This window comes from Melitaea cinxia, chromosome 13, assembly GCF_905220565.1.
Source record: "Melitaea cinxia chromosome 13, ilMelCinx1.1, whole genome shotgun sequence".
NCBI classification, from domain to species: Eukaryota; Metazoa; Arthropoda; class Insecta; order Lepidoptera; family Nymphalidae; genus Melitaea; species Melitaea cinxia.
The window spans coordinates 10,006,828-10,022,508 of NC_059406.1; the positions used below are offsets into that span (position 1 = coordinate 10,006,828).

The window sequence follows — 15,681 nt, forward strand, 5'->3', positions numbered from 1 at the left end:
ACAAGTTTAAAGTCACTCAACGTGCAATGGAACGGGCTATGCTTGGGGTTACTCTCAAAGATAGGATTAGAAATGAGAATATCCGCGAGAGAACAAAAGTTACGTTTTAGTATCTATGACAAATCTTAAGTAGGTTCAAATTTGAATTGAAAGTCAGCCTCACCATTGCACCAACTATTGTAGATAGAAACTTTTGCGGCTAGGCTTTAAATTAAGAACTGTCATTTTGAAGTTAGATAGGCTAGGGTTATTTTTTTTAACTATATTATGCCGATAAACGGTCTAATTTGGAAGTTAGATAGGTTAGGGTTATTTCAAAATTTGAGCTTAGATAATTCGACGGTTCTTAATCTAAAGCTTTACCACTTTTGCTTTTAATTTAATTTGGTTTTTGATAAATGCATCCAACTACCCGTTGTAGGCCAGAACGAGTCACTACTAACATTACAATTTTCAAATCATTACTTACCACTACGTATGTTTAAAAATCACTATAATTTTGACGATCTATAAAAAACTACAGCATTCCTGCATTGGATAACATTGTAACCGTAGAAAAATAATTTATCTAGAAATTTAATTTAGTTAATATTAAATTAAGTTTGCCATTGACAATAAAGAGATATGTTTTATAATTTTATTATATAAGTGACATTTTCAATTTATTTTAATCCCTTCAAAAAGTTCTTATATCATGGTCAAATGAAAATTTAGAAGATTATTGAAAGCGGGCTCTGTTGCAAGACCTATATATAAGTCCATGGTCCGTATCATTTATATGATAGGAACCCAAAGATAAAATATGACACTTTTTTCCTTAATCATTGGCGGCGTTTAAGCATGCAGCGCCCAGGAAAGCCCAGTCCATCGTCCCACCTAAGGAACGTAGTTATCGCGAGCGATCGCTCGAGGTCATAGATGACATTACTGATCGCAACCACATCGCCCACAAAATGTAGGTAGTTCAAAGTTGGCTTTCATCAAAACGTGGCGGGAATTTTAAGAAAACAGATGTCAATGTCAAATTGTGAATGTTATCTTTCATTCAATTCTGCAAAAACGCAACGGTTGATTCTTGGGAATCCATGTTGAATTAAGTTTTACTCCAATCCTTGCGAAATATTCATTCATAACCCCCAGAGCTGCAGATTTTCACCATGCCACCATATTGCGAATACACCGCTGACACCTGACAGCACTCAAATATGCGTTCCCCATATAAAGTTCGCCTACAAGTACAAGCACAACGCCCGCGGCGTTTTTTAACATAGTATAGGAACGGCAATTTCATTTTCAGGGGTCGTGATCAACGGCGTTGTGGGCCTTAAGTCATAAGTGGAACGCGCCCTTGTAGGAACCTGATAGGCAGTGTGACCGTTTGTGGCAGAATTCTCCCATTTTGACAGATTTCGTTCCTAAATTTTGTCTGTAGCAGATCATGCTGACGATTTACAAAAGTGGCAGATTTTGGCAGATTTAAAAGATTTCGGGAAAATGCACATGACTTTGTTAAAATTTTCATAGACATATTTTTTAAAAATAATTACATTTGGTTTATTAATTAATTAGATCAAAATTTATTTCACCATACTGGCAACATCTATATCATGGCCTGATAATACGGGGTTTCCCTCGTATTCCGTTTTTAAACAAGTACGTCATATGATAATGAACTGTAATTAAAAGAGGAGTGTTCATATTTATATGATAAGAATATGAGCACTATTCTCCTTTATTGATTTAATTTTATTTTACGTCTTTCTCGTGTAGTGAGTAATGTGTGTGGTTCTGTATAACGAATCATAAATTATGAAGAGAAAATACGAGCATGCTTATTAAACTGAGTGGAACAAAATTTCTTGCTTTCTTCCTAAAATAACAATCAAAAAGTTGCTGACGAACTTCGATAAATTAAATTTGACATAAGTGTAAGATATTTGTTAGAATCAGGTGGAAGTAGCACCATAAGCACAATTTTGAGTGTAGATAAATTTTTGGGAACGATTGGAAAAATGCTGGACGCGAATAGGGCTACAAAATATCCAAATATTTAAAATTTCGCTAAAGCTTTATTGCCTATGTCAAACGCTTCGTGCGAGAGAATATTCTCGTAGGTAAACCTGAACAAAACCAAAATAAGGAATAGGTTCTTAAACAAACATGTTTCAGCTATAATTATTACAAAAGAGGGGATAAAGGAACACGAAGATTGTGTCTCCATTAAACCAAGTAAAAATATGTATAAAAAAACATTTCGTTTACATCTATGCATACGGAGAATGAAGATAAAAATTTGGAGGCAAATCTTTAATACATACTAAAAGTAGTATGTAGTAGATGTAATACCGCTTATTGAAATTGTAAAATTATTTTTTTTTAATGCTGATTAAAGAAATTACGTTTTAGTCGTTGTTTTTTTTTTAATTTTCATGATGGCATATTTTTGGCATTTTTGTCGTCAAGTGTGGCAGATTCTGGCTGATTTTTTACCCAGTCTATGGTAGATTCGCCACTATTGAAATGGTCACACTACTGATAGGTGACAGTAACTATCAAAATAAGCAAAATAATCAAAGTGATTTTATCGTTCTCTGACATTGGCAAATCCTCACGGAAGCCATTATACAAGAAGAAGAAGAAGAAGATTTTATCGTTTCTAGTTTCGGTCTATATATTATAATAATTATAAAATTATTAAAGAAAGCAAAATAAAGATGTCAAAAACAGACGAGAAGAAAGATATTATTCAATATGTTCCTTTTATGTCTTTCGTTCATCCATCTTTTTGGCATAGTTTAACAGAAATGAAATTAAATGTTGATAAGTTAAATGAAACCACCAAACAAGTTTATGGTAGATATTCTTATAGGGATGATATTGTTAGTGTGTTCGAGGTAGACGGAACCTCTTTTAATACGTGAGTTACATTAATTACTTACTAGCTGCTACCCGCGACGTCGTCTGCGTGATCGCTATACTGCACCAAAAATACCTACGATTATCCCTTTTAAATAACATTCATTTACCCGTTTTTTCTTTACATTTCATATCTACAGGAAAATCTCATAGATGGCGCTGCTTTAAAATTGTCTTGTCTACTTATATTCATTTAATTATGTTTATCGGCTTAGGTATATTACTTATATTGCGTGATTTTTATAGTGTGAAGCTAGCTTATATAGCATTATATATTATATAGCATGGTTATTAACATAATAACAACAACATTCAAATATACGTCGTTAGATTACACATTGTTACAGAATGCGTTGAGGAAATAAAGGTTCACTGCTCGTTCCCGGTAGATGATAGCATGATAATATGTAGCCTATATGTTGACCCGACTTCTTAATAATATTTGTGCCAAATTTGAAGTAAATCCATGCGGTACTTTTTGAGTTTGTCCCGGACATACATACAGAAAAACAGACAAAAATTCTAAAAACTATATTTTTGGCTTCGGTATAGATTGTAGATCACACCCAAGTATTCTTTTAAAAAAATATTCAATGTACAGTTTTGACTTCTCTACCATTTTATTATATGTATAGATTATTTTTATATTGTACTAGCCCATTGGGGCAATTTGTAGTAGGCCCTGCTTTCTGCTTTGCATGTTGTGGGTTCGAGTCCCACCCGAGTATGAGTGTAACATTTGTATTTATATAACACTAGCAACCCACCCCGGCTTCGCACGGGTGCAAAAAGTATCAGTGTTCCTCTATTATATTGTGAATGTATTATACATTTAAACCTTCCTCTGGAATCACTCTATTTACTAAAAAAACCGCATCAAAATCTGTTGCGTAGTTTTAAAGATCTTAGCATACAGACAGTGGGAAGCGACTTTGTCTTATACTATGTATGTATTATTTCCATGTATATTTATAAAAAATGATAATTAGCTATATCAGCCGGCTGTAACCAATAACAAGACTTAAGTTGCTTACGTTAGGAACAGATGACTATGATGACTATGTGTGAATGTTATAGGATAATTATTTATTTATTATTACAAGTTTTTATTTTTTATATATATCACAAAAAGTGACTGACTCCTATAATTTTTATACAATTTCTATATATTCAACACTAATTACTATTTGTAATATAGATAAAAATATACAATATATTTTAAAGGAACCCAGAGATAGAACACCATTATATAAATGTTACTGGTACTTTGATGAATAAAAATACAATTGAAGACTTTAAGAACATTGACAAAGCATCTTTGATAAATAGTGTTGGTGAGATCATCAGAGCGAATATGCAGACAAAATCTTGGATAGACAATCCCTCTAACTTGCTAAACTTTTTTATTCTTTCTTTTGCCGTAAGTATTGCCTTAATTATTATAAGAAATCTAAGGGCTTGTTTATCAGTTTTGGATAACGCTATTTGATGGATGACGATGCATATAGGTTTTGAAACCGCGAGCTACAATAGGCCAGTAGGACCTATTTCTCCTCAATGAAAAAACTGTAACTTTAAAAATTTATATATCGCTTTAGCCTGTAATATCCCACTACTGGACATATGCCTCTTTCCCTATGTAGGAGAAGGATCAGAGCCTAATCCATCACGCTGCTCCAATGCAGGTTGGCGGATAAAATTTATATATGCCAATAGAAATATCTCATACATCATCTCATATCTCAAATATCTTTACTCCTTAACGGAAAAAAAACCAACTTCAATTACATCAACAAGTAATACAACATAGGTAGATGAGAAAATAGTCAAGTAAGTACTCATTATCAAAGATTACTCATAAAGTAGTAGTAATCCTAGTAGTAAATTTTGAATTGGACCGCAAGACAAGCATCAGCTTTCAATTAAAACAAGAATCATCAAAATTATTTGTAAAGAATAAACTCCTACTGCCCTCTATTGGATAATATAGCTTACTACGTTATAATAGATAGATAGTCCGAAACTAAGTAATTTTGCTAAATTTCGATAGATGACCATACCCCCAGTAAAAAGTTATGCGGTATATAATACAATGCAGGTCATCAAAAAATTGGTCACCCAGTCAACAGGTTCACCCAGTCATCAGTTCTGAGGTAACATACATAAAAAAATAATCGCTCTTCCTTTTTTGGAAGTCGGTTAAAAATAATAATGAAACAAAAAAATTTTTGTCTGATTCTGTTATCCGTCAAATAGCAATATCCCCAACGGGTGGAACAGGCCCTAAATATCAATTATTATAAATGATATTGTAGGTATAACTACTAGACTTATCAGCATTACAGCCTCTACAGTCCACTGCTGGACATAGGCCTCCACAAGTTTACGCCAAAAATAACGAGAACCAACACCACGCTGGGCAGGCGGGTTGGTGACCGCAGGGCTGGCTTTGTCGCACCGAAGACGCTGCTGTCCGTCTTCGGCCTGTGTATTTCAAAGCCAGCAGTTGGATGGTTATCCCGCCACCGGTCGGCTTTTTAAGTTCCAAGGTGGTAGCGGAACTGTGTTATCCCTTAGTCGCCTCTTACGACACTCACGGGAAGAGAGGGGGTGGCTATATTCTTTAGTATAGTTCGCGTCATGTAAAAAGAACGCTGGCCTTGAAGCTGCGCAGAAGCGATTTATCGGTCTATTTGGTGGTATGGGGTAGGGGACGGGAGTGTTTATCACGTGTCGCATGCTTGGCGGTGTGCTATTGGTTGGACAGTTCGACGTCGACTCAAAATATCATCGCGCACAAAAGCTTTAAATTACAAAATAGTTTCACATAGAGAAGTGAGAAAAATTATTTATAATATATAATTCGCGTCATGTAAAAATAACGCTGGTTGTCAAAATGCACAAAGGCGATTTACAGTGTTGCCAACTCTTGAAAAAACTTTTTCGTACTGTCCATTTTTTGGAACACTCTTATTTGGTAAACAAACCACTGTCAATCGTAATTCACGTTTTTTCCGCATTTATCACTCACTCTCATAACACATTAGCATATAGACACTTGTAAAACTCCATTTACTATTTATTTCACTAAAAAACAAATATCAATTTATCATTTTAAACACATAAAAACTATTAAGATACTAATATCGAGAGTTCAAATAATTAATTTTTTTGAATACGACATTTCAATAGCTAAAAAATTTGTTATTGCTTTTGTTTGAAAAAAAATTGTAATTTTGTAAAGTGATAATTATTATACATATTTAGTCCGAATTATTCGCACTGGTATTTCTAGTATTTTTTAATGTACCTACCAATAACCATTATACGAAGCAGCGAGTGAAAGCCTAATTAAAAAATAAAACAGTAATACTTTTGTGCGCGAGTATACCCATGCGCAAACGCACTCCCTCCAGTTTCTTTCAGCGTTCTTTTTACATGACGCGAACTATACTGTAGCCACACGGTAACTAGACTTATGTATCTATAATATCGCAGAAGACTTAAATTTTTACTAATTACTATCATAATTTACTAAACTATTGATGTTATTGTGGATTACATTAAAAATCACTGTAAAAATTTGTAAACCAGATTTTAACACTGACATGCTAAACTCATATCTGCCCTTTAATCTTTTAACTATGTTTTTTTATGTCGCTACTACAAGTATACCAAAATTTTTTGGCAAAAATTATTACCAATATTTTAGACTATTTGGTAGGTTTTCGATTTTAATTCAAAACTGATATGTGCTTCTTTAATTGAAGGATAATTTATAATACTGGAGTATAAACAAACCCAGCTATGCTCTGGTATTAATAATTTAATAGTTACATAATTATACAATGCATTTTAATGTTTTTGATTTTTCAGGATCTTAAAAAATTTCACTATTACTACTGGTTTGCATTTCCTGCACCAAGTCAACCAATTGTATGTTTAAAAGAAAAATGTAAAAATATAAGTACATGTTTCAACGAGAAACAGATAAAAGATATATCTAAGAGCTATCAAAATTTAGAAACATCACAGAAAAGTTTCTTTGTAATTGTCAAAGATAATGAAACTGCCAATGCCGTTGAACTATCAAAAATTCTAGATAAGAATAAGGGTAAAGAGCTAAATATTAATATGTCTAAAATATTCTTTGCATTTGCTGATCATAGTAATGGACCAAATCCTGGATGGCCACTGAGAATATTTTTAGCAGCATTGCTTGATTTTTGTCCAAATTTAAGCAAAACAAGTATTGAAGTTATTGGAATAAGATGCAGTAAAAACGGTTCACTTGCAAGTAGTCAAATTTACAGCATAACAGTTCCTGAGGTTAGTATTGTTTTACAAAACAAGATAGCTGTATACCTATGCAAAATAGTCATCACATAATTATTTGAAAGAATAAATGAAAAAATGTTTAGAATTTCTAATGTGTGGGTAACACAAAAATAAAATCGTAGATATTAAAAATAGCATGGTGTCGTCTCCTGTCAAAGATTTTCATTGTAATATGAAACTTTGAATAGTTACGGGTTTCTGTAAAGAGCTCACTATAGACGGCGCCACGGTTCGCTTAAACCGAATATAAAAATTATCATATCAAAAATTTCGATCTAGCGGGTACATCGTTCCATAGCTTAATTGGCTAAAGCGCCGACACGGTCAGTCGGAGACGCGGGTTCGAACCCCGCCGGAGCGGTCAATTTTTGATATGACATTCAAAAATTTTTAAAAGAATTTGAACGAAAAAAGATAGTCTAACTTATTGATAGCTTAAAGATCTTTAAAATATTGTAGATTTTTCAATCCAAATATATAGAAAATTATTACTCATTATTTTAGGGCGTCCAAACACCTGAAAATGTTGGATGGGTGGGTTGGGAAAGAAATGATAGAGGCAACTTTGGACCAAAACTCGCAAATATGTCTGCTTCGATGGATCCTGTGAAGTTAGTACAGCCATAAAAATATTATTCGAATAATATTTTAAAAAGTCTACATACAATATTTAAAAAAAAAACCCACAAACGATTTTGCAATTACTTGAAAATAAATTTAAAATGTGTATTATAAAGAAATTAGTAGCTGAATCTTATTATTTGGTGCAAGATTATATTAATGGCAAAGGTGTGTGGGCTCAGCAACGCTGTATTACATGCAAGAAATATCTTGGTAATAAGTAATAACCAATTTTATATAAAAACACTTTTTTTTTTAACGAGTAAGCATGGGGTTTATTTCTAATTCTTTGCAGAATCTACATTCCGAATTGATGGTTCACTTTTGAAAATAATTAAAATATTAATTTTTAAAATGATTCAATGAATTTAACGGTGTTTTTGTATTGTATTTGAATAATTTTTTTTTTTGATTTTAGTTTGACTGACCTTTATCACGCTAGGCTTTACTTCAAAAAACTCGATTAATCCAATGACTAATTAAATAATTATACTCTGATATAAATAATTCAAAATTCTGCATTTACCCCATTTAGTGAATTAAAGATGTAAAAACTAATTTCAGATTAGCAGACGCGTCTTCTGATCTCAATATAAAGTTAATGAAATGGCGTCTAGTACCTGATCTTAATGTGGATGTAATGAAAGATACCAAGTGTCTGTTGCTTGGAGCTGGTACCTTAGGTTGTCATGTGGCAAGGGACCTACTGGTAGGTGACCTTGCATAGTTGAAATTAAGTGCTCGATGACCTGTATATTAATAATACAAGTCCAACATATGCAGTCACTATTACCAAAGTTCAGTAGGTACTTTTTAAAAGTAGTACCTATATTTTTAAAATTAAAATTTTTATAAACATGTTTTAAATTCTGTACTGAGAATTGGAACTAATTTAATAAATGTAAATTAGTTTCATAAACATAAACAACTTTACTTTAAAACAATTTTGCGGGTAAAGTTTTGGCAAAAAATACTTCACTAGATTTGAAAATTATCTCTTGAGTTTTGCCAAAAATATTGTCACTAAATTAAATAAATAAATAAATAAACAAATAAACGCGTCACACTCAACGGCCCCCAGTAGGATTTTCTCCTGTGTCAGGGTCCGGAAACAAACACAATACACAAGCACAAACGCCCAGACCACGACAAACATCTTTATGGCCAATACAAATGTCTGTCGTGAGCGGGGATCGAACCCTCGACCGCCAGCGCAGCAGTCAGTACTGTGACCGCTGCGACAACGCGTCGTCAAATTAATTCGAAACTGTTGTGTAACATTTACATACTGAATACACGAGTATTGCAGCTATTTACAAATACAATTACCCATTTCAAAATTAATATCTTAGAATTTAATGGAATTTTTATTTTCAGGCATGGGGATTTCGCCACATAACATTCATAGATAATGGCAAAGTATCGTATTCTAATCCAACGCGACAAGTGCTTTACACTCATCGAGATTGTCTCGATGGTGGTAAGAGAAAAGCGCAAGCGGCTGCTGACAATATCAAACTTATCCTGCCTACTGTGGTAACTATTGATATATTTTATAGAATACTAGCTTTGATTCAATACATCATTTTAACCGACTTCAAAACAAGGGGGATGTTTTCAATTCGATTTTTTTTTTGTGTTATCCAATATGCTGGGATCTATATATAAGAAAGTGGTGTACCACCCTAAGGTTAAATGCCGCTTGCAGATTCATAGGTGATAAAGATTAGTTTCGCTTGCAGATCGATCTGAGAACTTCTATTGCCGTCTTTATCTGATTATTGATAACGATATTATTTATACCTAATAGAGTTTAAATTGTCATGTATAATAATGACGTATGATTACTTATCAATTAGGTTTACGTCATTATTATATGTCTCTTTCCGTAATATCTTTTAATAACGAACCTTGTTGTAATTTTCGATGACCAGGAAACTAAATCCAAACTGGTACACCACTTTCTTGGCCGACGGTACATTACAGTAAAAATACTACTTCTATTATAACACTTTCTGTCGATCTAAACATGTAAAAAAAGAAAGCTGACAGAAATTATTTCATTTTCTATTATTTTTTTTAGCACTTTTTAAAATTCTATTATTACAGAAAAGTGAAGGTTTGAGTCTCCACATTCCAATGCCTGGTCACCCAATTGGAGAATCTCTTAAACAAGAAACCGTAAGCAACATCAAGCTATTAACAGAAGCCATTGAAAACCATGATGTAATATTCCTACTACTGGATACGAGAGAAGCCAGGTGGTTACCGACGCTTATTTCCGCGTATTATGGAAAGGTAATGAAATTTCGTTGAAGCTATTCTCAGTACCTTTTTATACTCTAATTCTACCTATATCTAAGAAATGTTTGGGGATGCGGAGGAACAAGGTGTTGAGTCCCTCGTCCGTCATCGCAAAGGGAGGATCCTCCGACCAGACGGATGTTGTGTCTGGTAGGCTACCACAACGCTTGTTGTCGGGTTCTTGTATATATACTTAATCACTCTGATAACTTGAAAACGCGATGTAGGATACGTCAGTTTTCTCTAGTTTCTTATATGTCGTGAGATAGATGTCGCTACATCACTCCCCTCCGAGACCAGAGGTCGATAGCAGGTTGAGTCGTCCATAGATTCTCTGATGCTTCCGGGCCAGTGGAATGTTCCAGTGAGTCGGAACCAGATGCCGCATAGTTCACGGTGAGTCGGATCTGTCTGCAGTGATTGTTGCGTATAGTCCAGTGAGTTGGAGTTGTGCAGTGCTGCGTAGTGGCTGGCTGCTGCGTCGACCAGGAGAGAAGTGCAGTGTGCTGTGCCAAAGTCGCTGAGAAGGCTGTGGGTGATGACCAGGAATGCGCGTCCGCTGCATGCTGGTGGTCAGGATACCCGTAATAGCCATAGATGCTTGCTGGCCGAAGCCGTAGATACTAGATGCTACTCGCTGCTCTAAAGAGCTATATCTAATCAACTCAACTAGTAATTAGTTAAGTTGATTATAATCAGCTCTAATTCAGAGTAAAGTTAAGATTTTCATATATAAAGTTTAACATGCACCAGAGTATGAATAACATTATAATTTAAATTATATGCGATTATACCAAGATTAATGTCTCCGTGGTATTTCAGTAATGATTTATTTAAGAATATTATAAATTTTTAGTAAATATCGAATTCAAGAGGTGTTCCCGAATATGACTCAGTGTTCCCGGATCGATTCAGATGTTCACTGAATGATGCAGTAAGGATTTAGCGACAGTTGAGGACGATATTTTCATTAATATATAAAAGAACGTAAAAGATGTTGATTTTTTAGGTCGTACTTTAATTAAGAGGAATGCTCCAGGAAAAATTAGGTTAGGATGCAGGTTTTCTTAGTCGGTCCCGTAAGACGTGCCAGGTCAAGCATTATTGAGATTTTGTTCTTCCTGCTGACATATGGAGACCGTTTTTAAATCTTCATCATCTGACGACTCTTCGTCGATGTAATTTGTTTATATTATATTTATATATTATGTTGTTAAATTGTTTTATAGATGCTTTGTCTATTATTGATAGTGATCAGGTCATTTTTCGCAATATCTCAGCTTTATTTTTAAATTGCGTCGATAATACCTCACCAAATAAGAGACGTTTGTGCACTTCATGAAGTACATTCATGTTTTTGACTAAATCGGTCACTTTGCTATTAGGAGACATGGCTGACGGTGATTTCTTTTTCTCTTTCTCTGCCCTTTGTACGATGCTCTTTCGTAATTTTTTCCTCAGGGATTCAATTTTGCGTCTCATTTGGGTGATCAAATTCTCTTCTTTTTCTATTTTACGATAAGCTCAATTCGACCGTATATAATATTATAAGGATCTGATTAATGTTCTTATTATACACGAAAAAAGAGTTAAAAGTTATTTTTTTTTTCAAAGTTACAGCTATTTGTTGGTACGATACAGCACTTAGGGACGCGTTCTCGATATGATTTTTTACACAATAATTTTGTTATATTAATGAAATTTATTTATGTTCTAAGCGTGTAATTAGATGTGTACGTAAATTAAATAATTTTGAATGGTGTCAAATGTACATTAAATAGATATAATTACGGTTGTATTTTTTAGTCATTTCCAAATAGGATTCTTCACTTTGGTGATTTTGAGCCTTATGTACTTTTATATCAATTTCAATATTACCGTGATTTATTAATAATATTTTCAGATAGTAATAAATGCAGCGCTTGGTTTCGATAGTTATCTCGTAATGCGGCATGGAATTAGTTCGGTTACAAAGGAAACGCCAATGAACAGTTCATACGTGTCTGGAGAACAACTCGGCTGTTACTTCTGCAATGACGTCACGGCACCGGGAAACGTAAGACATAGTTATAACTAGCTGCATATCGCGTTGTTACCCGTGCTATTTCCAATCCCGTAAAAATCTGAGGATACAAAGTATCCTATGATATATAGTATACCAATACTAGATATCTAACCTATGTAGATAACATACCAAGTTTTATTACAGTCAGTTAGTGGTTTACTGCCTGAGAGTAACAAGCATCCATCCATCCTCACAAACTTTTGCATATTCTACAGTATTTATCATATCAAATATGTCTGTACCAGTTTAGAACAAATATATTTTACAAACTTCAAAAATATATATAAAATAGTAATATGTTAAATAGTTGTATATTGAAATATTAGTAAATATTCGTTACTTCAGAACATCAATTTCTTTAAAAATTACTAAAATTATTTAAAAAGGGATATTTGCCATGTTTTTTATTTTTATTTTGCAGAGGTCGATATTTCGACATTATCTACGAATGTCTTGTTCACGAGACTGAGGTTTGCGGGTAGACGTTGACCGCATTAGAAGTGTCCAATGTCCATACCGGACTACCTTTCTCGTACGTTTGCTGCGTAAACCCTGATCACCATTACTATTGTCCCTTTCACCCCTACTATTGTCCCTTGTTTTACGTACACTTGATACCGTGTTCTACTGACGAAACTCACCGCGTCGGTTCGTAAATTTAATTTAAAACCGTTAATAATTAATATACAAAATAATAAATAAAATTGTTTTCTATTGACAGTCGGTAAAGGATCGTACGTTAGACCAGCAGTGTACCGTGAGCCGGCCCGGGACGGCGGCCGTGGCGGGCGCCCTCGCCGTCGAACTACTTGTGGCTCTACTGCAGCACCACTCCAGGTCTACTTTATTTATTTATTCACAATTTCGTACACCAATACAAAGTTTTAACAATATATCAAATGACAATATAACAATATTAGAAAATAAAAATTACAACAAGCGGCCTTATCGCTAATACAGCGATCTCTTCCAAGCAACCTTTGAGCAGAGAACTAACATAGGGATGAAGTGCAAAAAATTTCATGTAACAGGAATATATACATACAAACAAATAAAACATACACATATATATACTAGCTGACCCAGCAAACATTGTCCTGCCACTAAACGCTATTAAAAAATAGTGGATGGTGGTAGAAGGGTGAAAATTTAGGGTTGTGTGTATTTTTCAATGCCAAATTATAATAAAATAAAAATATAAAATTTGGTCCAAAAATATAAACATATTTAGGGGTGGACTACCCTTAACATTTAGGGGGATGAAAAATAGATGTTGTTCGATTCTCAGACCTACCAAAAATGCACACAAAATTTCATGAGAATCGGTCAAGCCGTTTCGGAGGAGTTTAACTACAAACTATTATATTATATTACTAATTTACTACACAATTAAACAATATACAATATTTCGACAATGCCTTAGCGCAATGGCTGTAGCTTGTATTTATTTGTTCCACTGCCAGTCGCGAGTCTGATCCCCACACATAGCATACATTTAAATTGGCCATGCAGGTGTTTGTCGTGGTCTGGGCTTTTGTGCTTGTTACTGTGTGTGTTCCTGGACCCCAGACTCAGGAGTGTAAATCCTAGTGGGGTCGTTTATTGTGAGGGTTTTTTTAATTTATATTAATACTAAACTACATCTACGGTACACCATAAACATTTACTAATAAATTCATTTCACCTATGCTTGTCTAAGAAACAGCGTATAGTAATTAGACCGCTTTTGCATGCTGCCTTTCTTTATGATTTATATGATGTTGATTTGTATGCAATTATATAATCATTTAATTTTTTATTTTTTTTTATTAAATAATTATTTTATATGAAGTTTATGAAGTTTATATGAAGTTCTGACTCATGTTAAAAAATGTTACATATTGTGTTTAAGTAAATTTATCATTAATAATTAAAAAGGACATAGATGATTAATATTTTGGTTTTTAATCCTTACCTTTATTTATAACAGTTATTTTACAGGGTAAAAACTCCAGCTTTATACAACATAACTGATGAAGACATCGACTCTGAACTTCAAGGCGTTCTTGGTCCAATACCCCATACAATACGAGGATTCTTACACTCTTACCAGACTGTATTGCCAACTTGTCCTAAATTTAAACAGTGTATAGCTTGTTCTCAAGTTGTCATAGATAAATATAGAGAAGAAGGCATAGAGTTCTTAATGAAAGTCTTTAACAGTGGAACCTATTTAGAGGAAGTAACGGGCTTATCTGAACTGCAATTAACTGCGGAAATGACCGAGGTAAGTAGGTTACAAAGTGTAATTGCTTTTTTTAAGGTAAAGAGATAAATAATATGAACTAAAGATACTATGTTAAAAGAAGGTACTTTTGCTTCGTAACTCGTGTCTTATCTTACAACCTCATTGATTTTGTATTCATTCAGTTAGTTTTATACTTGAGATTTTTTTTTCTGAAAATGTAATGTAACTAATTTGATACTTTTGCCAGGTAAAATTAATAATAAACTTTTTTTACAGATTTTAACATTTTCTGATGAAGATCAAGAAAGTACAGACTAAATATCCAAATAAAAATAATACATAATAAATATAATATAGCAGAATCCTCATTTAAGATATAAAATGCACAATTAAATGTCTCTGATCTTGCTTACTTATTGAATGTACTTTACTAGTGAAATGTGTGATCTATGTGTAATCAATGGCTGCTGTTACCTGATAGCTATATTCTTGATTGCTTTTGATAGCTATATTCCTGTAGTTGTATTCTTTTATTAATTTATGCGTAGTTGTAAGTATTAAATAAATTTTATTCCAATTTTCTATAATTTTGTTGTTTAACCCCATCTCATTATTATTTTTAATACACCCTGGTGGAAATATTTGTTTGGAAAAAGTATTAAAAAATCTTAAAAGTCTTCATAACTACAAAAAATCAAGTTACATGCAAACTAATGTAATAAAAAACACTAAGTTAAAACTGTAAGTAATTAAAAACATTAAATTTTTATTACATTAGTTAGTAATGCTCAGTTCTGTTCAACGTTTGTGGTAGGGATATTAAGATCATAATTTTTTTCATATTTTTGACTGATGAACCATTTCATGATGATGAACCATTTGATATCATGGCGATAAGCAAAAAATTTGTCCATCATTTTAGAGATTCTACCACATTGAATTAAATAAAAGTAACACTATTTAAAATATCTGTATCATGTTTGTGTGTGCATCATTACATATACAAAATGATGTCATTTTAACTAATTATACGTTGTTCTTCAAACCAATGTATGCAAAGATAAGCTCAATTGATTAGGGATACCACTCAGATTTAAAATACAGGTTTCTTTTTATACATTGAGGGTAGCAAACAAGGTTATGGCCTACTTGATGGTAACCGCAGCCTATAGACGCCAGCGACACCTGAAGTATCAGGCGCGTTGGTAAC

At 33.3% G+C, this 15,681-nt stretch overlaps 1 protein-coding gene across 1 annotated transcript; it reads left to right on the forward strand.

The window, feature by feature from the left end:
• Positions 1-2,714: 2,714 nt before the first annotated feature.
• LOC123658844 (ubiquitin-like modifier-activating enzyme ATG7) lies at positions 2,715-15,053 on the forward strand. The gene is made up of 11 exons (XM_045594139.1): positions 2,715-2,917; positions 4,141-4,336; positions 6,793-7,245; positions 7,759-7,865; positions 8,440-8,584; positions 9,253-9,411; positions 9,985-10,173; positions 12,083-12,235; positions 12,966-13,081; positions 14,225-14,510; positions 14,748-15,053. The coding sequence occupies exons 1-11, from the start codon at positions 2,715-2,717 to the stop codon at positions 14,787-14,789; spliced, it is 2,049 nt and encodes a 682-aa protein (XP_045450095.1). The 3' UTR covers positions 14,790-15,053.
• Positions 15,054-15,681: the final 628 nt, after the last annotated feature.

Bases quoted from the DNA above. Each gene is read 5' to 3' on its own strand.
- LOC123658844 (XM_045594139.1), top strand. From the start codon at position 2,715: ATGTCAAAAACAGACGAGAAGAAAGATATTATTCAATATGTTCCTTTT. The intron at 10,174-12,082 runs GTAATGAAATTT...TAATATTTTCAG, and splicing joins TTTCCGCGTATTATGGAAAG to ATAGTAATAAATGCAGCGCT. The intron at 14,511-14,747 runs GTAAGTAGGTTA...CTTTTTTTACAG, and splicing joins TAACTGCGGAAATGACCGAG to ATTTTAACATTTTCTGATGA.